Source organism: Megascapheus bottae, chromosome 21, assembly GCF_031878675.1.
Source record: "Megascapheus bottae isolate mThoBot1 chromosome 21, mThoBot2.hap1, whole genome shotgun sequence".
Taxonomy (NCBI): Eukaryota; Metazoa; Chordata; class Mammalia; order Rodentia; family Geomyidae; genus Megascapheus; species Megascapheus bottae.
In genome coordinates, this window is record NC_143529.1 from 21,358,509 (window position 1) to 21,385,684 (window position 27,176).

Consider the following 27,176-nt stretch of genomic DNA (forward strand, 5'->3'; position numbering starts at 1 on the left):
TGTGTGTGTGTGTGTGTGTGTGTGTGTGTGTGTGTGTGTGTGTGTGTGTGTGTGTGTGTGTAATATGTATATCCATAACAAAAATGGTTACAAGTCACAGAGTAGCCAATTAAAACTATGTCTTGCTCCCTATCATGGGTCATGTTGTATCAATTTGAAAGATGTACTCCAAGAGCACATCATGCTCGGAAAATGAATCAGGTTCAAAAACAACAAACGGGGGCCAGGAGTTTGGCCAAGTGGTTAAAGTGCTTGCCTAGCATGCATGAAGACCCGGGTTCGATTCCTCGGCACCACATACATAGAAAAAAGCCAGAAATGGTGCTGAGGCTCAAGTGGTAGAGCTCTAGCCTTGAGAAAGTCCAAGGACAGTGCTCAGGCCCTGAGCTCAAGCCCAGGACTGGCAAAAAAAAAAAAAAAAAAACAGTACTGAATCACAGGCACAAGGTCAATAATTAAGAAAAAAAAATTAACTTCAATGAATAACCCAGAACAGAAATAGCTCACTGTGGGTAGAAATCAGCTCCTTTGGGATAACCTGCAGAAGCCATTGCTGGTAGTCAAATATTCAGAGATCTTCCATCTCCCAGATGCTAGCAGCACCCTCTAGGACGTCAAGATCAGATAAACACTACTATTTGTGTCACACTGTCTCTAGTTCTTTAGCTAGATAAAAACATGCTACCAGCAAAAACTGAGCAATGGTCTATATTCATAAAGTTTGAAAAGAACAGGTACAGGCACTGGTGGCTCACACCTGTAATCCTTGCTACTCAAGAGGCTGAGATCTGAGGATTGTAGTTCCAAGCCAGTCCAGAAAAGAAAAATCCATGAGACTTTATCTCCAGAAGAAAAACTACCAGGGAAAATCCAGAAGTAGCACTGGATGTCAAGTGACAGAGTGCTGGCCTTGAGCCAAAGAAATAATTCATGAGCGTTCCATCCCAATCAAATATCCAAATATTGGTTTTCTCTACCAATAATGTCTCCCTGGATCCAGGGCCACTGCTTTAACTAAGGTAAATTAATTTTGTTTCTCTAATCCAAAGAAAATACTGCCATTTGTAAGTTAAATAACCTCTTAGCCTCTTGACAATTTTCTAAATTCCTTAGAAATTGCTTTATGTTAGGTCTCTACTATTTGGATCTTCCAAGGTCTCCAAAGGCCATGTGGTGGACATCTGGTTTCCAGTATGATGGTATTGGGAACTAAGGGAAACTTTAACAGGTAGAACCTAACACATCTTCAAGTCATGAAGGCCCATGCCCTAGAATGAGATAAAGGGACTCAGTGCCTTCCTCTTCCTATCATTTGTATTTTACAGACCCCAGGTAAACAGCTTTCCTTAACTTAGTAGCCCTGCAAAGACACAGGTCCACAGAACCAGCCTTATCAGTCATAGGCTGAAACTCCCAAACTGTGAGCCAAAATAAACCTTTTCTTCTTATAAATTGATTATCTCAGACACTGTTAAGTAACAGAAAGCTGATTAACAGAGTCTCACTTCAATAGTACATTCCAGAGTAAGTATCCTACCTATATAGAAGCAATATGAAGCAAAGTCTTTCAATAGTACATTCCAGAGTAAGTATCCTACCTATATAGAAGCAATATGAAGCAAAGTCTTTCAATAGTACATTCCAAAGTATCCTACCTATATAGAAGCAATATGAAGCAAAGTCTTTCAATAGTACATTCCAGAGTAAGTATCCTACCTTTATAGAAGCAATATGAAGCAAAGTCTCTCCTCTATGATTTCGTTTCCCAACCACAATGCTACTACTGGGAGAGAGCTTTGTTGTTGAGGGGCTGGACATCATTCGTCTGTAGGTTGAACTATTCAATGAAGAAGGCAGTGTTGGTGGTGAGAGGCTAATGGAGTCATCTGACATGTTACTGTTTCTCCTTGTGGGTGTGCCACCTACTGGCTGTTTGCTTGAAGATGGTGAACAATCAAGCAATTGTAGGTTTTCTGAATATCCTGTTGGCTTAACAGAACCTTTAGGAGTGCTGGGAACCTTGCTTCTATTCCTTTTAGGAACAGGCTGAGAAAGTCTGTTACTAGATCTATGTTTCCCATTACAACCTAAAGTCAAAGATGTCTTAGAATCCTTTTTATGGGCCTTCTCAGGAGTCACTTCATTCTTACTCTCAATGTCTGGAGACACAATATGTTCATCCAATGGCAAGGAAACTTCGGTAACATTTCCACAACATTCAGACTCTGATATGGAACAACATTCAAGTAAGTCTATTCCACCATTTTCCTCTGGACTAGACAAAACAGATGGCTGGCTACGGAAGGAAACTACCCTTTCCTTAAATTCATCTTTAGACACAAGGTCACTGCCTTCTTGTTCTGACTCTATGTTCCATTCTTGGTTGATTTCTGCTAAAGTTCTATTTGTTTTCTTTTTTGCAGGTGTTGTGGATGCCTTTTTAGTTCTCTTCTTAGCAACAACTGTGGGAGGAGTTGTAGAAATGAAGTCATACATTGAAGTTGGCAGAGTTTTATCATCTGTTGTCTTTTGAGGCTGGGTTGCCACTGAAACTTTATTTACAACATATCTAACCTTCTTATCTCGAGGACTAAAGAACATTTTTATTGAGTTTTTCTTGTTTTCTGCATCATGAAATATACTTGTCCTAGATGTACCTTCTTTCACATCTGACAGAAAAAAGAAAGAGAAATCTGTTAGAGGGCTTCATCTCTTCCTTCTTGAGCAACTGAAGGATTTTGTTTATAATTCTCCTAAGTGTGTGACATTTCATCTGAGTGCTCTTGTCTCTACTCCCAAGCCATGGACAACCTGAGAGGTGAATAGTCAGTCCCTCACTCCATTGAGGGTACACAACAGAAAAATAAGAATACAATATGCTAGATGGCAAAACAATTATAAAGCAAATTCATATATTCTTATTCAACAATAATAATAGCCAAGAACAAGAATATATTCATTTTAAAAAAGGACAGGACAGAAGTGGGATTTAATAAGCATAACACAGTAACTCACGTCTAATTAAAAAAAAATACTTGCAAATCAATCAACATAATTCACTAGCTAACAAAAGGGAAAACACGTGAATTTGCTCTATAAGCAAATTTTAACAAAATATAACATCTATTCTTTAAAAAAATAATAATAAAATTCAGGTTGGTTCATGCCTGTAATCCTCACTACTCAGGAAGCTGAGATCTGATGACTGTAGTTCAAAGCCAGCTCTGGCAGGAAAGTCTGTGAGATACTCCTCTCCAGTTAACCACCAGCAAATCAGAAGTAGAGCTGTGACTCCAGTGGTAGAACGCTGGCCTTGAGGAAAAGGTGTTCAGGGATAGCTCCCAGGCCTTGAGATCAAGCTCCAGAATCAGAATGATAATTTTGAAAGAGGAAAAAGTGAAATGTAACATAAGGTGATAATCACAATGTGTAACTATAGGATCATGACATTGCATCAGCAGATGCAATTCCAGTGTGTGATGCTAAAGATAGCAGAAACTATGCATGGCTGTGACTGGGGCTCACATGAAATGTGAATGGGATACTCTCAACAGGTAATGTTGATGCTTACCTATAGCAACAAATAAAACAATGAATTGCAAGAACCAGATGAAAATATGAAAGATTCTTAGATCAATTTTCTCATTTTAAAGATGAGGAATGAAGCTGGGCCCGGCAGCTCGAACCTGTAATCCTATCTACTCAGGAGGCTGAAATCTGAAGATCAAGGTTCAAAGCCAGCCCAGGCACTCAAGTCCTCAAGACTCTTATCTCCAATTAACCACTAGAAAACCAGAAGTGATGCTATGGCTCCACGGGGCAGGGCAGTACCCCTAAGCTGAAGAGCTCAGGGACAACGCCTAGGCCCAGGTCCTAGGTCCTATGACCCACACACACACACAAAAAAAAAAGGAATGAAACTGGAAGAAAAAAGGTAGCAGAGAAACTGGACAAACAACCTAAGATTTTTTTATTCCGATGTATAACAAAGGATTTTATACAGCTATCCTTGTCAAAATTACCAGACATATTAATCTCCTCTGACCAAGTAAACAACTTCGAGTATCTTTTGTTTTAAAAAAAAAAAAAAAGGAAGAAAAAGGCAACTACCCGAATTACATTTTCCTCCTCAGAAATCACTTCTCATTCAAGCCAAGGAGATCTATGTGTAAAATCTTTTTTACATTACAGAACCAGAACTGAAGGGGGGAAAATGTGATGGAACAACATTCTAAAGACACTTTACAGAAGCAAATGAAAAAAAAAGTGTCTCACGCTTCTGGTCTGTTCACTAATACCCATAATGAAGGAAATATACTACATAAAAGATTCAAATCTGCTTATTATTCCTGAGTTCTAATTCTCCAGAGACACCATTTTGATTGTAACTCTACTGTGTCTGTGTGTGCATATACATGGGTGCGGGTGAACACACATATCCAGCACTTGAACTCCCTGACTTTTTTGCTGAAGGCTAGGGTTCTACACCACTTGAGCCACAGATCCACTTCAGGCGTTTTGGTGACTGAGCTGGTTTCAAACCCCAAACCTCAGACAGATCTCAGCCTCCTGAGTAGCCAGGATTATAGGCAAGAGTCATTGGTGCCAAACTAATTTTTCTATTTTTAAGAACAAAATTTTTTCAGTATTCTCATGCTTTAAAATGCTAGTAAAATTATGTTACCACTTTCTTTAATCACTTTTTCACAAAAAAGTTTTATTATTTATAATCTAAAATCACAGTTAGGTCAAATTTTAAGTCCTACAATAAATTCTTATGTCTATTCTTTTACCTCCTATTTCCTGGTTGTTTAAGTGTAAATCGCCTACCACAAAAAGGACAAAACTTTAAGTAGGTAAGAAGAAATGGAAAATACTGAATTGTGAAGTATACATGACTTGTATACTTTTTTTAAAACCCCAGACACAATGACAAAAAAATATCAAACTACATTCTAAAGGACCCATCACTTCTACCTTGTAAAATCAGAATACTCTAGTGAGAGCAAGTAAGCTGACAAGCCTATCTGGTGCGTGAGTAGAGACAGCAAGGTGTATTTGAGTAGAGACAGACTCTCATGTAACTTTTTCATGCTTATGGTAACTGTATATTTGCTACTCTATAAAGTGTTACAGAGATGGGATTTGGGAAATCAAGACAATCAGAATGACATATCCATTCACACAGAGACTTTACATCTCAATTCAACAAAGATATTTCTTTCAGTGATAAGTAAATTTCAAAACCAAATCACTTCTGATATAATCTCAAGCCTAGAGGAAAGGTCAAAATGAAATGTTGCCAGGATTACTTTTTAAGAAGGCCTCAGGATTACAAAGACTTAAAAGGTTAATCCTCGGGTAGTTCTATTTGATATTTTAAGCAGAGATGATGACATTTTCAATTAAAAACAAGTCAAATCTTAAAGTCCCTAATGTTTGTTAATTCTTATAAAATGTAGAACTGGGCATCTAAAAGAAAATTAAAGCTTCTAAACAGTATTACCATATTTAAGTTCCAACAACTCCTAAATCTAAAAAGTCAACAAATTTCATATTCAGGTGTATATATCTCTTAACTTATGAAGGAGTATATGATGAATTCCAAGTACACACTTGTATATTTTGTAAATGCACAATCATTTTACTGGCCATCATATAATAATAATTTCAGTTAAGGTCTTAATTATTTAACTTTGTATAACTAAGCAAAGACCATAAATTGGTCTGAATATTCCAAATTTTACACAACAAATGTAAGATAAAACTAAAAAAAAATTTTTAAGGGCTAAACTACAAACTGCCTGAACATAAATCAAACTATTAACAGCTACAACCATTTTTTATGGGTGAATCATTCTAAACTGATAAATTATCATATTCATGGTAGGAAGAGAAAAGTTGTTTTTTTTCCCCATAGACAGTAAGCTTCTTAATGATGATATTTAAAAGAATCCTATTCTATGAATTTCAACAATTCAGGGTATACCACAAAGTACTGAGGACCGTAGATGCATGTCTTATGAAGAACCAACTGAGCCAAGTTAGTCTTTATTATTTAATAATAAACTATTTTTAAAAAGTGAGAAGCAATTAGAAAATGAGTTCACCATCATTAATCTACATCAAAGGATTATAATAATGTATATTGTGTGTCTTTCAAATTATTCTCTATTGTAAGTTTCCCAAAAGTTGAGAAATCTCTTTGATTAACTAGTCTCTTATTTAAAAAAAAAATCAAAGAAAAATACTTTGCTTACCATCTGTGTAACATTAATGCTTTTACTGAAAATATCTATTTTGTGAGTAAAGAATCTTTGTCTCTCTTAAGAAAAAAAAATAACACAGCAATTCAAACACTCATCTCCACTATTATAAAAAGGTATAGCATATATGAAACACTGTGTAGTCACTTCAGAAAGATAGCATCCTCTATCTAAAACAAAAAACATAAAAAGAAATCATGACCCAATGAAAGCATCATCAAAGTAGGTTTTTAAGTGTCATCAATACCAACATGTTCTACAGAACTTAACTAGCACCTGCAAGATCTGATTTAATAGTGAAGTTCAAGAGAAAAATGAAAAACTTTAAATAACTCCTATTAGTAGAAAATGGACTATGTTATAGAATAAAATAAAATTAGTCATAAATGGCCATCGAAAAATTGACAATCTCTTCCCTTCAAGTTACAATGAACTGAGAAAAAAAAAATCTGTTGAGAATTTACAAGCTCATTTTAGTATACATTACTATAAAACCAGGCTCCTTTATCTCCAGTATACCTTATTCTATCCATGATTTGACAAGTTCTAATTGCCCACCTTAATTATAGTAATTACAGATTTTATAGTAAATGCAAGTACCAAGGTTTATTTGAAGAATAAAATATAGAATTTTTAAAAAGAGAAAATGTGAGCAATGTTGAATTATTCCACTTAATCATCTTCAATATGTGATCATATAATAGAGTTATGTAATATAGGAGCTAAACTTTAGGTATCACTTAATCTAATATCTCTATCTTATAATGAGATCATTTTCCAATCTTATTATGAAAATCAACTATAATTGTTCCCAATTATTAGTTTCTTCTATTTACCATATAATTTACTTTATGCCACCTAAGTTTATCTAGTATTTACTTTCAAAGCAAATGCAAAGAGAATACATTAAATTTACTAAAATATATTATAAAAAAGCAAAGAAAAATCTTCCATTTAAACAATCCCAAATACCCACCCAAGTTGGTTTAATTTAGAGAGCTGTGAGGGGAAAAGTTAGTGACAATGAAATTTATACTAAAGCAGGAAAAACTCTGCTCCATGCAAGGTAATGTGCCTCAGTGAATATTTTTCAGTAGGTTTATACTCTAGTTTATTGTCACTTTCATCAAGGTAACAGAGGAGCATGTCACCATGGATTGATTATGTAACCCCAAATAATTTTTTAATAATTATTATTTTTTATTGTTGTTGGTCATGATCATGGGACTTGAACTCTGGGCCTGGGCATTATCCCTGAGCTCTTGAGCTCAGACCTACCACCCTGCCCCTTGAGCCACTGCCCTACTTCCAGTTTTCAGGTGGTTAAGTGGAGATAACAGTCTCACAGACTTTAGTGCCCAGGCTGGCTTTGAACCTAGATCTTCAAACTCAGCCTCCTGAGTAGCTATAATTACAGGCGTGGGCCACCCCACCCGGCTTTTAAATTATTTTAATTGAGTTTAGTCTCTAAGATATAATTTTCATACAACTCAATTCAGTACATATAAGTAGTATCTTTATTTCCAACTAAAAAAGAGTTATTCTAAACAGAAAACTAATAAACAGGAAATGTCAAACCTGATGGTTCTGAGCAACCTTAATCCTGAATCTCACCTACCAAACAAGGCATAAGGATGACCTTGTAACTCCTAAAATTCTGATTATATGTTATCTAAAAGAAGAAATCTCATATTCACCAAAAATAAACTTGACCAAATAATGAGCCTCCTCTTAATGAAAACCACAGCTTTGGGAAAGGCACAAGGCTTGGGAGAAGGACGGAGCACCTGCCTAATCAGTGACACCAGCTGAATCATCCCTGCTCATCAGTAGAGTGGCAGAGGTTGTGGCAAGATCTTATCTTCATTTGAGTCTTAAGATGAGAAAACAGCACAGCACAATAGCATCACCATCATTCTCCCAAGACTATTTCCACTTAGATGAGAAAGACAATAGATTAAAAGGCCTAGTAATACCTAGAACCTTGTTTGAAACTTACTTTTCCTAAATGGTTTCTTCAGTGATGAATTACCAAGGCATTTCTTGTTCCATAGTAAATAAAACATGAAAATTATACCAACAATGCTTTTTTTTGCCCAGTCCTGGGTCTTGAACTCAGGGCCTGAGCACTGTCCTTGGGCTTTCTCAAGGTTAGTGCTCTGCCACTTGAGCCTCAGCACCACTTCTGGCTTTTTTTATGTATGTGGTACCAAGGAATCGAACCCAGGTCTTCATGCATGCTAGACAAGCATTCTACCACCAGCCAAACTCCTGGCCCCTATATGAACAATTTTTAAAAGTTGTTCACTACAGTGAAATTTCTAGAAGTCTATCTTATTCCTCTTTGTATACCAACATACCTAGTACCATAGTATGTAATAACGGATGACAGTTAATCTACAAAAGTTACTGTCTCCTTCCATTTTACAGTAACTGAAAATAACAAATTACTCCTATTTTTCCTCCTATCTCCTCACTTTGAGACCTAAACGCCTCAGAGTATAATCCAACAAAATGGGTTATTGGATGTACTTAGTTCTAATAAGTTTTATTGGAATGTAGTAGAATGATTGAAATCCTTAAAAAGAGAAATTTGAAATTTGATATAAATACTTAAGAACAATATGATAAAAATAAGACCTTTACATAAAAATCAAGATGATAGGCCCAAGACAGACCTCAGAACTAACCCTGTAAACTTCTTGATCTTAAGACAACTAAAGAGCTAGAAACATTAAAAAAAAATTATCTTATTTAAGCCACTCAGCTAATTTATTTCAGCAGCTCTAGTAAATGAGAGTCAAATCAAAATATCATGATGTTTTCAAAGTGGCATCCAAATTTCAATGCATGGTCAGTAGTCCTAATGGATTATATACCCTTAGAATATAGCAAAAACCACTCTTTTGTTTATGTTCAAAATGTACAATTAACTCAGGAGTTTCTGGTTCTTCCACACTGACAACTTTGAGCACTGCTACATTAAACCAAAGAGTTTATGAGAGATGATAAAGCCAGATCACACACCATTCTTTTCAACTAGAAAATCAAGAAACATTATCTTTAAGAAAAGTTGAGTTGATTTAAAAAAGAAAAAGAAAAAAAGATCCACTATGTTCTTACTATTCTGTTAAAGTAGGGATTTCATAACTACATTTGAAGATAGTAAACCAAACAATTCTACAGTATATTATATCATTAAAAATGAGTCTACATCTAGAAGCCACTCTTGTAAATCCTAGTTACAGAGGCTGAGATTGGAGTATTGCAAATGGAAACCAGCCCAAAGACAAAAGTCTGGGAGACTTCTTTCTCCATTTAACCAGCAAAAAGCTGAAAGGAGAATTGTGGCTCAAATGGTAGAACACTAACCTTGAGCAAAAAGGCTAATGGACAATGCCTGGCCCTGAATTCAGGCCCCAAAACGGGCACACACACATACAAAAGACTAATATAAATCATGTTGAGTGAGACAAGTCAAGACCTAAGGAACAAAAGGCGCATGGTATCCTCAATATGTGGCTATTAAATCCAAAGAGTACAAGAGCGAGGACTCAATAACTGCATAACCAAAGCTGTGGACATGGTAATGGAAATATAAACATAACTATATAGACATAAAAACCTATGACTCTATAGACACAATGTTTTTTTATTTGTTTGTGTTTTTTTTGCCAGTCCTGGGCTTGAGCTCAGGGCCTGAGCTCTACCACTTGAGCCTCAGCACCACTTCTGGCTTTTTTCTATGTATGTGGTACCAAGGAATCGAACCTGGGTCTTCGTGCATGCTACGCAAAGCACTCTACCACTAGGCCAAACTCCCGGCCCTAGACATAATGTTTTATGTCATAAATTAATATGTTTCAATGACATACAAACCCTTAGCCTAATTTTAAGTTCTAAATACTAAGTACCAGGGATTGTAAATAGAGATTCCCTCCTCGAACACTTGTTTGTTAAACTTGTCATTTAAAATATGATGTAAAAATCAACGTTAATAAATTCTTTAAGTAAAAAAAAAAAGTCTAATATAATGATAATGATCTAAACGGAAACTTTTCAGACAAGTTATCAATTAAACTACTTCTAAGAATATGAAACTCTGTTTTTGTTTTCTTCTTTTGTCCTTGGTAGCTGATAAAGATAACACTATGTCTCAACTCAAAACACAAAATATTTAGGAACACAAACCCAACAATTTTAAATTAGCATTATCAATCATTCATAGCAAGAAAAGGTTCTCCTATAAACAAATACATACTAAAATGATATGATCTGGTCAATAAAAGACAGCTCCAATATCCAATTATGATGATTCAAAACACTTTTGCTTTCTTTTCACAGCTAATTAATTCTCAGCAGAAAGCACAATAGGAAGATATATAGTTAAGACACAGAGTCTAAGAACAATTTGAAAAGCATTAACCCCCATTTAAATAGAAAATGAATATTAGATTTTTGCTCTTTCACAACGTGCTTATCTAATTAATACAGTCTAGAAAATCTATGGAAAAATACTGCAGTCTATCTTGCAAAAGTGTACTTAAGTAAGTTAAATATTATGGACAAAATCAGTATTCCATATATATTCTACACAAATTATCATAACTATATAAACCAGCCAGTGTAAAATAGTGAAAAGGGCTCTTGACTGACAAAAAAATGGGGGAAAAAAATGGAGCTGGGTGATAGCGGCTGGCTCATGCCTCTAATCATCACTACTCAAGAAGCTAAGATCTGACCATCACAATTTGAAGTCAGCTGGGCCAGAAATGTCCATGGGCTTATCTCCAATAAACCTAGAAGTAAAACTGGCACAAATGGTAGATCATCAGCCTTTAGCAAAAAAGGAAGACAAGAGTAAAAGGTAAGGACTCAAGTCCAAGCCCCAGCATACATACACATGCACCTCTGCTCCTCAAAAAAGTAACACACAGAAAAGAAATGGGCTCTCTGCTCCTGACTGCTTTTAATAAAATGGGACTGAAGGCAAGACCACTTAACTTTCTGGACCTTGCATCTCATTTGTAAAATAAGAGTGTTAGGCCTATCATTTCTGAAAATGATTTTAAAATAAACATTATAGATCTTGATATCTAAAATATCATTCAGAATTTCAGAATGATCTTTTACTTCCTTTAAGTGTGACTGATACAAATCACTAGCTACTTAACTAAGAGAGAGAGAGAGACAGCATTTCTCACCTGAAAGCTCTTTGTCTTGGAGTAGATTTCGAAGCCTATTACAAAGGTGGATCATGCTGTCCAACTGTCTGTTTATCTTGACATCTAGTACCCAGGCTGGAGTGTAACACACAGGACATCCTGATCCAATGCAGTCATTTACACAATCACTTAAAAAGAATTAAAAAACAATTCAGCAAAATCTGAACTTCAAAAAACAAACACTAGCCAGAGTATAAGGAATAAACGAAGCAGTTGTTTTAACATAAAAATGTTATTTTTGTTTTGTTTTGTGGGTCATGGGGCTTGAACTGGGCCTGGGCACTGTCTTTGAGCTCTTCAGGTCAAGGCCACTTACTACCACCCTACCCTAGAGCCAAGCCCCACTTCCCGTTTTCTAGAGGTTAATTGGAGATAAGACTCTCAGGTCCTTTTGTGCCTGGGCTGGCTTTGAACCTTGATCCTCAGATCTTAACCTCCTGAGAAGCTAGGCTTACAGGCGTGAGCCACCAGTGCCCGGCACAAAATACTGTTTTAACAACATTAAAATAGAATGCAGTAGGGTATGACACACACATAAAATATAAATCTAAAGTTGCATATAATTTGCTATGATGAAACTTCACTTAACCTGGCATCAATCTGTGTAAATTCTCCTTTATATAAAGTTATAGTTTCTTAAGATGTTGAGACATCTCAACATTTCTTGCCCTAAACCTTCATACTATTTACTACTCTACTTCATGGAAATACTACAGTTAGTGCAAACAGCCTGGGACATGTCTATGTTTGTGTTTGGCCAAGTGTCTAAAGTACTTGTTCAGAAAAGATCTCTAGCTCTTTTACATAGCATTATAACTGAAGACTCCATTAGCTCAGGTTATCTATTTAAATGTTGTACTGTTATAGTGTCATAGTTAGGAGTTAGAAATCCATCATCAATTTAATAAAAAAATATATATATACATACTACTGTTTTTGAATAGTGGGGTGAGGTAGTTCACAATAGCTCCTGAAGCCCATTCGTGAATTCTGAAGGCTCAACATATCAAATCCTTCCAGTGCATTACTAGCCATACTAAAAAAACATATCTCCCCCAAGCATTAATCCATACTCATCTGTAGATACAAAATTTATATAATACAAACTATCCTGACAAACCCTGTGGTATTTCTAATTTTGTATTCTTGTCACTTAGCATGATTGCTGAAACAAACTACTCAGAAAAAAAGAAGAAAAAATTGAATATAAATCTGCAATCCATACTGTAGCCAGGAGAGATTAGTACCTAGTTCAATAAATACCCAAACTGTAGCAAAGAAACTTTTGTGAGTTTGTTTCCTTGTAGTTAAGAGCTCTAACTTGAGCCGGAAAATGAGGGAGATCACTTCAGCCCAAGATCAGTTTATACAACACAGCAAGACCCTGTCTCAAAACAGAACACACACACACACACACACACACACTCAAGCAAAGTAAATAAATTTTTATGCAATACTTAATTGTTCGAACCATACCACTGAGATACAATTTGAAATCCACTCCTCCAAGACCACCACCTCATTTTCAGCTGAAGGAAATGACCACTAGCTCAGTCACTTGCTCAGTATCCCACTAGTACTTCTGTCTGTATGTTTTATGTGCAGGTTCAGGTTCCTTCATCCAAACTGTTTTAGATTTTTGGAGATTTTGAAATATTTGCATATACTTTATCTGTTGAGCATCATAATTTTCTGGATAGTTTTGGCTTCAGAATTTTAGACTCACAATGTTCCATTTACATTGTTTGTTTTTTAACTATACTTAAATTACCATATAGACATTAATCTTGCAATCTGGAAATTAAATCATTATGTAGACCCTCATAACTCAGTGAGATAGTATGTTTTTAAAACCATCATAGTGTGGGGCTGGGAGTTTGGCCTAGTGGTAGCGTGCTTGCCTAGCACGCATGGAGACCCAGGTTCAATTCCTTGGTATTAAATACATAGAAAAAAGCTGGAAGTGGTGCTGTGGCTCAAGTGGTAGAGCTCTAGCCTTGAGAAAAGTCCAAGGATGGTGCTCAGGCCCTGAGTTCAAGCGATCCCTTACCTATTGTAGGAGTTACATTCCAGAGACTGCAGAAACAAGTGAAAATCTGCAAAATAGCTTTATATAGTCATCCCTCAATATAGCCATCATTTATTGCTATATTGCAGATTTTCACCTATTGTGGTGATCTCTGGAATGAAACTCCTACAACAGGTGAGGGATCACTATTTACATTTTTTTCTAAATCTGGGATACAATGAAGCCACAATAATTGAACGGTGATATGGAAAGACAGATGACTGTATGTGAAATCATAAAATCATGCTAGGTAAAAGATTGTGGAAGAAGTGGAAACTAGAAGAGGCCTACCTAGAGGAAGCATAATGTTTGCAAGATTTGCTGGGTCTTTAATTCCTTCCTCTCTATTTCCTGTCCATCATGAGGTGAATAGCCTCCACCTTCTCCTCGTTTCCATTGTTATGATGTTGTCTCATCACAGGCCCATAATGAATAGAGCCAAGGACTGTAAATCAAAATCATGAGCTAACATATTTTCACCCCTTCAGTCACTTATGTCAGATATTTTGTCATAGTGCCTAGCTAGCAACCTATAAGCTAGAAGAGGCATGAAACAATCTCTCCCTCATAGCCTTGAGAAGGAATAAAGTATGTTGACCCCCTTGAACTTTATCTTGTGGCCTCAGAACTATTAGACAATAAAATTGCTATTGTTCTAAAGCTAGGTACCAAGAGTTTATTCCTGTAATCCTAGCTTCAGATCTCAGGAGGCTGAGATCTGAAGATCAAAGTTCAAAGCCAAACTGGGTAAGAAAGTCTTATCTCCAATTTACCACAAAAAAACTTGAAGAGGAAGTATGACTCAAGTGATAGAGTGTTAGACTTGAACACAAAAGCTAAGGGACATTACCCAGACTCTGAATTTCAAGTCCCAGGTCCAGGTCTATTGTTCTAAACCATGCAATCCTTGGAATTTGATATAGAAGCTCCAGGAAATTAATACAATAGTTTTAGAAACTATATTTTCATAATTTTAAAAGTACTAACAAAAAACTGGGAGATAAAAAGTATTTGAGCCAGGTGCTGGTGGCTCATGCCTATAATACTAGCTACTCAAGAGGCTGAGATCTGAGGATCAAGGTTTAAAGCCAGCCCAGGCACCAAAGTCTGTGAGACTCTTCCCTCCAATTACACATCAGAAAACCATGTGGCTCAACATGGTAGAGCAGTAGCCTTGAGCTGAAGAGCTCAGAGACAGTGCCCAGGCCCAGAGTTCAAGCCCTATAAGCAGCAGCAGCAACAACAACAATAACAAAGCATTTGAATAGCTCTTGTTCATAGGTTAGTAAATACTTTGTTTTCTTACTTGAAAATTAAGAGATCTGTAAGAATCAAAATGAGATAATATATAGTCAATATGATTACAGGACTGCTATCTAAAAAAATACAGCTAAAGTATATCCATCAGCCATAATTACTTACCTACAGAAGATGTGCTCACAGCCTCCTAGGCACACAGGGTCCTTCAGAATATTAGTGCTGTTTGGAAAAAAAAGGAAAATAAGGCATAAGTCACTGCTAGATAAACGATTTGTCCCCAATATTTCATATTGGATCCTCAAGATCCAACACTGCCGTATTTCTTTCTCAACATAGGAAGTATGAAGGAAAAGTTGTTATATTCCTAGTGACAAACTCCAACATACCTGCTGAGTTCCAGTGGCACCTACCAAACTCAGTGCCAAATTGTAATACATTTTACCATTTATTTACTGGAAAGCTATACAAAGGAATGATTTTGTTCAACTACCTCTAAATCTCTAATTGAGAAACACACACACACACACACACACACACACACACACACACACTCACACATACACACTGGCTTCTTTCAATTACTAAGGTACATATGTACCAAATGACTCAAAGTAAGGACCATAAATTTCAAAATATGACCTGCAATTAGAATGACATCATAATACACCGCCCAAAAGAGAACATTTCTGAGTAAAGGTTTTAATTGGACAGGATTTTGGGACAATTGGTACAATCAGGATTGCCACAGGAAAAGGACTGTGGGTCATCTTAGCCACAAGAATAAGAACTGGGTTCCCATTTTTAAAAAAGTATATTTCTTGCTATTAAGTAGCCATCTACTTTTCACAGCTGTCTTATAAAAGGACGGTCATTTTTTTAGTTCACAGCAAGTGGATTATTTTGTTCTTTAAGGAACTGCAAATGGAAAGCAAGGTAGCAGACAAAAGCAGAGGGAGTAAGATTCACTGCACTGAAAAAGAAAAGGAACTATTCCAAGTGATGCCCATCAAAATCCCTGCGCTCTGATAGCCCTAAGGAGGTCCTAGTGCTAATAAACCCACTTGACGTCATTCTCCTCAGTGGATACAAGAGCACAGCAGAGAACTAAAGCCTTTAAAAGTTGATTTATTACAATAACCCCTAGGACCTTTAGGTATTTACACCATTATTATCCAATTACCTCTGCATACAAACCACATTATCAATAAACAAGTTTTTCACATTTCTTGAAAGATCAAAAGTATCACATTGCACATTTTAGTAGATAGGACCATTAAAGTAAAATTGAGCTTTCAGCAAATGGCATCAAGAACAGAGCACACAGCCATGTTATTCTCCAATCTACTGAAAATGTTGCTCACTGACATTATGAAACACCTTACTTTTCACAAATTTACAATATTTGATTTCAACATTACACAAAACGTCCTGGTAAAAACAGGACTTCTGTGATTTCAACAATTAAGATGTTCTCTTTTATAATGTTCACACTGCTCCTATAACTTTTGCGCATAATCTGACCAACGAAATATAACCTCCTCCTTCCCAATCCAGTGGATTATCTACTTACTACTTCACGGGAAGCTTTACCCATAACACCCCCAAAGTGGTGTTATTGGACTTCATTCTATCACAATATCTTTTCTGTGTCATCTGTCACATCTTCCTGACCAAAAATGACTGTTCTCTACATAGAGAAAACTCTGCTTTCACCTCATAGTGGCCTGGATTGCCTAGGCTTACCTAGTAAGAGAATCAAGTCACTACCCTATTTCTGCTGACCATGTAGACCTTTGATTATCAGTCTATAATATTACTTAGGGCACAGAATCTACTTTCTCCTTGCCCTCCCAAACTAGCAATACGATGACAAAAACAGCAAGATGGCCAAGCACAGTACAGGAAGATAGAGAGTGCTAAGGCCCAATCTGGTGCTACCTAGGGAGTTTGAGGCCAGCCTCAACCACACAGCAAGAATCCTGTGGATTTTCTAGGAGTGAGGGGGTTGAGGGTGAGGATGAGATAAGGAAAAGGAGCAGGAGGAAGAAGAGACCAAATGATACATAGGTGATCTCTAAAAACCTGGTAGCTTCCTCCCAAAGTGATATATTACAATCCATGTGCAAACCTTCTTACACTCATGGAAGCTAAACACACACAACTAGCTATGCATCTTAACCTCATTCAGTTCTCAGAGGAAAAGAACTCCTTCAGTGATTTCTCCCTGTGAGGGGCGTTTTTTCTCTGTGTTGTCTCTTTTCTCTTCTCTTTCCCTCCTCTCCCCATCTCCCAGCTTTCTTCAGTGCTTGATTCTCATCACTACTCACCTTTGTTCAACCACTCACATCTAAACACACTCAGGTAGTCCTTCACCCTAAAAAATTCATACTTCCTTTTCATACTGCTTCACATTCTACCTTTTGACCCTGCTACTAGGTCTTAAACAAATAAAAGCTTTGACTTAATTATTCTCCACATCCACTCAAACTCCCATCTCTTTCCAATCTCTCTGTCTGACTGTAGACCATCTGAAACTACTCTCCAGAGAACCTTAGGTCTCCTCCTTGCTAACCTTCCTAAGAAGTCACAACCATCTTATATCTTCTTTCCCAAAATGTTGCCTTCCAATAAGCTTCCTCTGCCCATTTCAGCATTCCCTCAATTGTTCTTTCCTACCACTGAAGCTGCCTCCTGGAGGCAGTACACAGCCTCCTGGCTTGGTACAATAACACTTATTCAATGCCTTTATTCTCATTCTAACTTTTGAATTTCCTTCCAAACATGACTAAATTCTCTGAGTTCTTATGTGTCAGTCTAGCAATAAGATGTTCTGATGTAATTAGCAGTGACTAAATATCTATGAATAATTAATCAGTAGAACAAATTACCCTAATTAGTAAGCCAGACTATGTTTTTGAGGTTGTTAATAGATGAAGGAAGGCATGTGTGTACACACACATGCAGGACATAGGAGAGCGTGATGGCCAAGTAGAAAGATAGTGCCAACCTCAAAGGATACTCATAAAATAGTTCTGAGGCAGACAGTGAACTGAGGTGGCACTTTTCTGTGCCAATATTGGACTCTGGAGAATGTCTACAAGATAGTTGATGAGAAACTCCAGACTAAAAGAATTTTCCCACAACTAAAAGAAACTGACTAAAAGTTTACATGCATCAGACTTCAATGCAACTATTCCTCTAACTGCAATTTATCCTTCAGGTATAATAGGTACTTAAAAATAATGAAACTACAAAGCACCAAAGCTACCCAGGTCAATTCTAAAAGCTTCCGGAGATTAAATTAGAGTGCCATCTATCCTGCTTAAAACAGAAAGCAGGATGATGTAATACTGAAGAGTAGTAAGAGATGAGACAGACATATGGCAAGTTGCTTTTGATCTTGAATACTGTTATCATACTGCAAAAGTACAAAGTAATAGCTAGGAAGAAAACTCACCTTTGTCAGTAGGAAGTAAGGAAATAAATACATAGGCTCTAAAACGGAAAACAATCTAGTAGAATGGCCTGTTCTCCTAACTACTAGGGAGGCAGAGATAGGACGATGGCACTTTGAAATCAGCCCGGCCCCCTCCCAAAAGAATGTTATAAAGATCTTAACCAAAAAGACCAAGTATGGTGGACACAGAAGAATTGCAGTCCAACATGGGGCAAGACAAAACCACAACAACCTACCTAAAGTTAAAAAAGCTGAGGCCATAGCTCAAGTGGAAAAATATACGCCGAAGAAGCCTGAGTGGAAGGAGGGAAGGGACTTAGAGAACTTGCCTTTACTCTTGGCTTCTCAAAGAAAACGCTACTCTGGTCAGGAAAATATCTACAGCTTTCCGCTATTGCATATCCAATTCCCACCTCCAAATTTTCTTGGCTAGTTTCCAAGTCCAAAATGTTCTTCCTTCTCTCCATCAACTAGTCAAATACAACACACTATACAAGCACTCTAATAAATTTTTTTAATTAAAATAAAAATGATAGTAAATACAGAAATTTACAGAATTAGTGTCCACAATACCACCTGGGCAAAAGAAAAATCAACAACACACACCAAATATGTTTTAAAAAACACACACAATAACAACAAAGTGGCCATTCTTCCTACCAGGCAAGCAATCTAGTAGGGTAGTTATAAAAACCAAGTTCATGTATGGACTTCAAAGAGATAATATTCTGAAGTTCTAAAGAAGAGAGATGACATATGGTTAAGGCTCTGGAATTCAATGTTGAAAGCTAAGTTGGCTTTTTTGTTGTTGTTTTTAAATTTTTATTTTCTCTACCCAATTCTCTATTTTCCTTATCTCCAAATAGACTGTAGCCTCTCAGGCAAGAGATATTCACTTTCATTTTTTTCTGAGCTCCTCATTCAATTACTTGCCCAACATACTGCTTTATGAGAGCAATATTTCAATACATTTTTAGTGAATAAACCAGATGAAAGAGTACATACAAAAATGCACTTATGTTATCAATTCCATTTTATTGTTATTCTATTTTCTTTGGTATACATACATATACATATATATATATATATTAGGAAGAAAAAAATCCAGATGAGTAACATATTTGCATGGTAACAGAATTTCTGTACCTTCAAAATTCAGCTGCACTGCTTATTCCCCATCTGCAGCCAACTGCTCTCTAACTTTAAAGGCAGTTGGTTTGAAAAGACTAGTAGAGTCTGTGGAACTTAGGAAAGAACTAGGGAAATTTAAAACATATATAAATATATATATATTATATGTACAGTAGAATGTGCCTGTCATCAGAGCTATGCAGGACACTGTGATGATCACAGTTCCAAGCTAACCTAGGCAAAAAATTTAAGACTACATCTGAACCAAAAAAGCTGGGGATGGTGGTATGCACCTATCATGCTAGCTACAATGGTGAGTATAAATAGGAGGAACATGGTCCAGGCCACGCCGAGCCAGCTTAGACATAAGTAGGAGATGTACCTTAACAATAACCAACCAGAAAGAGGGTGAAAGCATGACTTAAGAGAGCAATTCTAATAAAAAAATATATATCCTTAAAAAACAAGAATATCTACCTATCATGCATAAAATCAAATTTAAACTCCATTAATAAAAAAATGTGTATGTATTTCTTTGTAAAAGAGAACTCAGTTTAAACTATAGTCCTGAAGCATAAGTATTTCTTAACCAAATGGCCCCCTTAAGCTCCCATGAGCTATGAAATGCTATTATCATTAGTGAGGACAACGACTACAGGGCACTTATATTTTAGAGAACCCTCAAAGTATTTTTAAGTTGTAGACATATGTATTTAACATGTACAAGCTTTCCAGCACAAACCATTTGCTATATTATCACTAATTTTTAAAGTCAGTCTTCAATTAAGTAAAGGGATAATGCTACAAAAGCAACCTGCTCCGTGTGGCTATTCTGTAAACCAAACTCAAGAAAAATCATATGAAAATAAATTTAAATTCACACCTAATTGTTTAATGTCAATAAAAGCTGAATGAGTGAGTCAAATATCCCAAAAGTCAAATAAAACTGTGTTAATGACCAATCATAATGGTCATACAAATCCTAGAGAAAAATAGCATAGATCTGACTCAAATCATCGCGGTCATTCATCTTCTATTCTCTTTCCTCCAAAATAAAACAGTATCTAAGTTCAGGCTTTCCTGACCTTTAAAGCTTCACTGTCACCTGAAGTCCAAATGATGAATACCAACATTCACACCTAGACATTCCTCTTTTCCCTCCTCACCTCCAGAAACAGGGCTCAACGATCCTCGGTAATCAGGCATCTCTAAGGCTGCCACTGCAGTAACTATAAGTACTTAATTCCAGAGACAAGTGAGAATTCCTGCTGTTCAGGTGAATGAACTAGGATCCCTTGAACTGAGATCTCAAAATTCTATCTCATATGTTCATTTAACAAACACTAAGAGACCACGTCTGGGACTGCAGTGAAAACTTTATCTGTCTTTACGAGAAATGTATATGAAGTTATCATTGGAGACAGACATCGATCGATCAAAATGTTATGGAAATAAATGAATTCCACAAATAAATGAATTCTAATTTGGAGGCTATAATGCAAGCTGAATACTAATAACCTGTGCCCTTTTCTGCATGGATGTTAAATTTTGATAGAAATTTGTATACGTTAGATCCATCCAATACACTCTAATAATCTGTAATATTGAAAAGTCAACTAATCCTCTTTCCTCATTTTAAAGATAAGGACACCAGAATCCCAGGAAAGCTACGCTTCACAGGAAGCTAAATATGTGAACCAACTAAACATCTGATTGTTAGACTACTCTAGTTGATCTTAAGTCCTTACTGATCTGACCCACTCCGTTTATCTTACATCCTTTTCAGGATGCTTATATACCTTTCTACACTATTATCAGTAAGACCATTTATAAAATGTTTATCTGGACCTCAATGCCCAATTCCAAAGCCCATGAAGCTTTCCTCCACAGGACCCACCCACACACTTTTCCACATCCCTTTAGCCCTCATCCTAAGGTATTGTGAACTGTATGTACACAAATATCCCTTAAAATTAAGCATAGAAGCTTTAAGGGTAGAAGATTCATCACCATAACTTCTTGTTTTAATGAGCAACGAATTCCAGAGCACATCAAACGGGGCAATCACCCTGCTACTCAGCCCTGGCCTGCAGGAGTGCCCTGATCATGCAAAACACTGCAGAGAATGGCAAAAGGTGAATGCTGGCTCAGGAAATCTACGCTTTATCTTCACAACATTCACAGAACACTAAGTAACAGGCAATACCATTAACAATCCTGTGGTTATTAACTAAGCCCATTTAATTCCCAGGACAACCTAGTAAAGGAGAAACTACTACTAGCTCATTTTACAAATGAAGAAAATAAAAACCACAAAGATCAAATAGCGTATCCCCAAATAACTGAGCCAGGATTTTTTTTTTTTTTTTTTTTTTTTGCCAGTTCTGGGGATGGAACTCAGGGCCTGAGCACTGTACCTACACTTTCCCAAGGCTAGAGCTCTACCACTTGAGCCTTAGCACCATTTCTGGCTTTTTTCTATGTATGTGGTACCGAGGAATTGAACCCAGGTGTCTTCGTGCATGCTAGGCAAGCACTCTACCACTAGGCCAAACTCCCGGACCCCTGAGCCAAGATTTTTTTAAGCTAGGGTGTCTGACTCCAGAACCCATGCACGCAACAAAATTAACTTTATTGCTTTTTAAATGACAACATTCAAGAAGAGAAAAATGACCTATCCTAAACATTATGATTCTTCAATATAAATAACTCTAAAATACAGTTGTCATAGATGCACATGCCCAATCTCCACAAATATTCCAAGAAATACCTGATTATTTTATTTCACAATAAAGCATCACATGACAGCTTGGCCTTTCACAAGGCAGCCCCATTATCATTTCTGCTTTCTTTAGGAATACATTATTACTCTACTTTGAGGCAGATTCTCAAATAATAAGGTTTTCCTGCCTCATTTTCCAAATCCTTAGTTTCTAGCTGGCAATGAGGCTTGGCCATAACACAAATGTTACATCTGGCTTTTGAACACTTTTTTCAGCTTCACCTTGAAGCTGTACTCATGTTAAAAGGCCAAGGGAAGGATGCCCTGTAATGTAGCCAATCCAACCTCACCAGAAAGCAATGCTTGCTGCAAAACAGAGCCAATGTACTATACAAGACAGGTGACAGCTGGGGATACCAGACAGATGACAGCTGCAAGCTGAATGTGAGGGTAATGGGAATAATCACCAGTCCACCGAGTAGGACTCCAAAACTATAAAAAAAAAAAAAAAAAGACACACTGGACACGATGTCAAAATAACATGACAGTGCTTAGAAAAGTAGGAAGAAAAAGCAAGAGGCAGACTTCTTGAGTAGCTCCTTTCCAGCAATGATGTCAGGCCTCTATGGTAAAGAGAAAAAGGAACACAACTGCAAGAAGGTGCAACTGGTCAGGCTCACCAGGTGAGTGGTAAACTTGTAGAGACAAAGAAAAAAAGGAAATTGACATCATTTCTAGACACCAAATCCCCTGGAAGAGGAAAGTCTTTAAGATATTCTTCCTATTAAAGGTGAATTTGACTCTAGCACCAGTGCCTGTAATCTTCACTAGTCAGGAAGCTGAGATCTAGAGGAACAAGGTTCAAAGTCAACCTATGCAGAATAGATCCCAAAATGCTTGACTGGATGTGTCTCAAGTGCAAGTGTAGATGCCAAGCAAGCCAAGCAAGCTCAAAGGTCTCAGTTCAAACCCCAGTATTGGGAATACAAACTATCAAACAAAAGGAAAAAACTGAGTTTGGCAAGCTGTTACTGGCAGGCTAAATCATTTACACTATTGTCCCACAGCTCATGAGCAAAGAAAGATTTCAAGTTTGGTTTTCTGTTTTGGGGGGAAGAGGGGTTTGCCAGTCCTGGGCTTAAGCTCAGGGCCTAAGCACTGTCCTTGGACTTTCTCTACCACTTGAGCCTCAGCACCACTTCTGGCTTTTTTCTATGTATGTGGTACCAAGGAATAGAACCTTGCATGCTAGGCAAGCACTCTACCACTAGGCCAAACTCCCTGCCCCAAGTTTTTACTTTTTAAGTAATGGAAAAAATAGAAAAAAGAAAGAGAAACATGGCCTGCCAAAACCTAAAGTATTTAAGTATTTACCAGTAGAAACTTAATAGAACAGACCCCTATATGAAAAATACACAAAATTAGAATTCAGTCATCCTGTCAAAAGTTCATATACTTAAAAAAAAAAAAAAAGAAAAGAAAAGAAAATCACTAGCTGGTCCCGGTGGCTCAAGCCTGTAATCCTAGCTACTCAAGAGGCTGAGATCTGAGGATCAAGGTTCAAAGCCAGCCAAGGCACAAAAGGACCTGAGACTTATCTCCAATTAACCTCTAGAAAATGGGAAGTGGAGCTTGGCTCAAGGGTAGGGCAGTAGCCTTGAGCTGAAGAGCTCTGGGACAGCACCCAGGTCGAGTTCAAGCCCCATGACCCTCCCCCCCCCCAAAAAAAAAAGAAAGAAAAGAAAATCACTGGAACCCACTATTCTCTGGTCAACTGGATGAGGTTGTATGCTGAGTTCCGGTGCCATATCCTATTTTCAGTCCTTTAGCATCTGCTTAGAAACTGGAAAAATGTAAGAGGCACTAAAAAAATGAAATTAGCTTTAATAGATTTTAAGATTAATCTATAGTTTTCATATATCTTACCTATTCTTTTACGCTCATCCAGCACAGACCACATCTTTTCATATTTAATATTCATTAGTAATCATTTACCCTATGACAATCACCAACAATTCTATATATAAGTTCATTTAGTTCCTCCTCTCCCATATAATAAGGTCTATTAAGGGTTGGGATTTTTGTCTGCTTTGTTTACTAATGAGTTCTTAACAACACAACAGGTTTATAAGCCTTTCATAGGTGTGAAATAGTTTATTATTATTAAATCCTGGAAGCAAAACAAGCCAGAGTGAATAACTAAGCCCAATCAATAGTGTCAAAACTGGAATTTAACCCAGGCAGTCTTACTCTAAAGCCCAAGTAAAATTCTGTTTTCTGTCCTACTTTTGTTGAACTACTCAGGCATCAACTGTAATGGCTTCTGTTATCACAAATGAATGTGCCAGTTTTAAATCTTATTCTCACACAAATTGCCCACATGCTTCTTTCTCTCTCTCTCTCAAAACTGTCTTCATGTACTTGTTTCCAGTAAAACTGTCACTTTTCTAAGTAGTGTGATAGAATTTTGTCAGATGAAGGCTTTGTAAAGCAAAAGTTATGTGACAGTTGTAACAGCATTATCTGGCTTCTACATGTTAGGAGCTGGACCAAAAAAAAAAAAAATCCAAGTATGGAAAAGAAAATATGGTTGTGACAGCCACAAGCAGAGAAGATTCCAGCAAAACGGATCTCAAAAGGCATGGATAATCCTAGCTACTCTGTGGCTGAGATCTAAAGATCAGTTGGGAGCCAGACCAGGCAGGAAAGTCCATGTTCTTATCTCCAACTAACCACTAAAATGCCTTCTAAAAGCAGAGGTGTGGCTCAAATGGCAGAGTGCCAGCCTTGAAAAAAAAAAAGCTAAGGGACAGCCTCCAGGAAAGCCCCAGTAACTGACACAAAAATAAATAAATAAATAAAAATTGGGGCTCTGGGGGCCCTCAGTACCACATACACAGAAAAAGCCTGAAGTGGTGCTGTGGCTCAAGTGATAGAGAGCTAGCCTTGAGAAATCCCAAGAACAGTTCCCAGGCCCTGAGATCAAGCCCCAGGACTGACAAAAATAATAAAAATTAAAACCACCTCGCAAAAACACTCAGCTGATGCACCCAGAAGAAAGGCACTTCTTGAGTTTTCCAAAGCTTCTTTCTATACTACCAGAGAGGGTTTTTTTTTTTTTGGCGAGGGGGGGGTTGGGCAAACGGAAGGGAGAAGCAGCCATTAGGCGCCACTTCGACATGCAAGCCCTTCAAATGAAATAAAAATCCCTCCAAGTGTTTTTCTGTTATTTTTTTTTGGGGGGGGGTGGTAGCTTAGCCACAGAGTGCTGGCAATCCAGCCCATAATCTTTTGAGACCCACGCCCACCACACGGCCAACTTCAAGCTACCCCCCTAAGGAGGAGGACTGCAGCCTCCCCTCCCCTCGAGGCCCTGGCCAGGCCCAGGCGGGAGGGCGGAGCGCCGCACGCCAGCTCAGACCGAAGCCCGGGGGCGGAGCCGGGGAAATCCGAGGTTTCCAGCCACACCTCCCCGGCGGTTCTCCAGCCCGCTAAATTTGAGAACTGCCGTTCGCAAGCCACTGGCGGGCAGGGACCAGGCGGGAGCCCGGGAGGGGATTGAGGATGACACCGGCCACCGGGCAGGGCTCAAGCGGGACGGGAGCGACCCCGCCGCCCCGCGCCTCCCCCCACCCCCCCGCCACGCACGTCCCCGCGGCCTCCCCGGGCGCCCCGGCTCCGCGGCCTGTGCGCGAGGCTCGATCCTCACCACCGCGAGCAGAGCAGCAGCTTCTCCAAGCGGGCGAGCGCGGCGCGGCTGTGGGCCCAGGCCCCGCCGCCAACCTCCGACACCATGGCGGGCGCGGGGTAAGGTTCGTTCCCGGAACGGACCCTGGGCTGCCGGCTTCCCGGCATCGCCTCGCCGTCACGTAGAAAGCTTCTTGGAAGCTAAGGGGCTCGGCGGACTTACGAACCGCACGACCCACTACTAGGAAGTGGCCCGACCTGGCCACACCGTCCCTGCGTCCGGGGCGCCAGGGGGGCGGGGCGGCCGGAACGCGCTAAAAGAGCAGCTGCGCGCGCTTTCCTGGGGGCGGGGCCTGAGGGCACGCCCAGGGAAGGGGCGTGGCCTCTGCAGGGCGGGCCGCAGGACGCCCGGGGTTTGGCAGGTCACCTACCCCACTAGATCCTAGGCATGCAGCCTTAAGGCCATCCGATGTGAGGTCCCACAGCTGACTAGAAAAGCATTGTTAAACATCACAAGGAAACTTTTAATGAACCATTATCTACACGCAAAGTCGTTTTCCCTACTTTTCAACTTTGGAAAAGCTTTGCCCGGGACACTGAAGGTACTCATCTTTTTTCACTTGGAAAGTAATTTTTTTTGTCGTTTTTTTTTGTCCTTTTTCCCCCAGATACGGGATATAACAGTTCAGAATAGAAAAAGACGAAATTATGTTTAATTTTAACAGGTTGAATGTTTTAAAAGTTCTGGTTTATGCCTATAACCTTAGCTACTCAGGAGGCTGAGATCTGAGGGTCATGGTTTGAAAAGCCCATGACCCTAATCTTCAATTCTCTACCAGAAAACAAGAAATGGAGTTGTACCCAATCCCGGACTTCAAGCCCCAGAAACCCATACCAAAAAGAAAAAAATTAAAAAGTTCTGATTTTCTTTTTTAAATGTGATGAATAAAATTTCAGAAACATTATTGTTAAAATAGTGTGTTCCTCTTCCACTTAAGGATGTCAATATTATGTAGATAACACTACAGGAGCACCTCTGTGTTGCCCCTCCCCTAGCCTGTTATCAAATCCTTGTGTTTTGCTCCTACTTTCTCTTTATCCACTTCTGTCTCCACTCAGCACCCCAGTCAGTCTCTCTCCCAACTTGGGATTGTCACAGGGATTGTACTATAGCTTTACACCCAGTTCCCTTTCAATCTCAAGCAGATACTATGGTTCTCTAAAGCATTTCCAAGCGCAGAAGTCATCTCAGCACTGCCTTAATTAAACACTAACAGTATTTTTGCTGGTCTAATTAATATAACCTATTCTAGTCCTTGTGAAAGTATGCCCTAGTCACTGTCCCCTTCCCACGGTGCCT

The 27,176-nt window shown here is 38.2% G+C and overlaps 1 protein-coding gene across 1 annotated transcript in view; it reads right to left on the reverse strand.

Annotated features, from left to right (window-relative positions):
* The window catches only part of Bard1 (BRCA1 associated RING domain 1), a 64,718-nt gene extending 38,646 nt beyond the window's left edge, over positions 1 to 26,072 (reverse strand). Inside the window, exons 1-4 of the mRNA XM_090354759.1 lie at positions 25,839 to 26,072; positions 14,982 to 15,038; positions 11,471 to 11,619; positions 1,717 to 2,669 (exon numbers count right to left, since the gene is read on the reverse strand). Of these exons, the coding sequence (XP_090210885.1) occupies positions 1,717 to 2,669; positions 11,471 to 11,619; positions 14,982 to 15,038; positions 25,839 to 25,984 (1,305 nt within the window). The 5' untranslated portion in view covers positions 25,985 to 26,072. The remainder of the gene's footprint in view (positions 1 to 1,716; positions 2,670 to 11,470; positions 11,620 to 14,981; positions 15,039 to 25,838) is intronic.
* Positions 26,073 to 27,176: the final 1,104 nt, after the last annotated feature.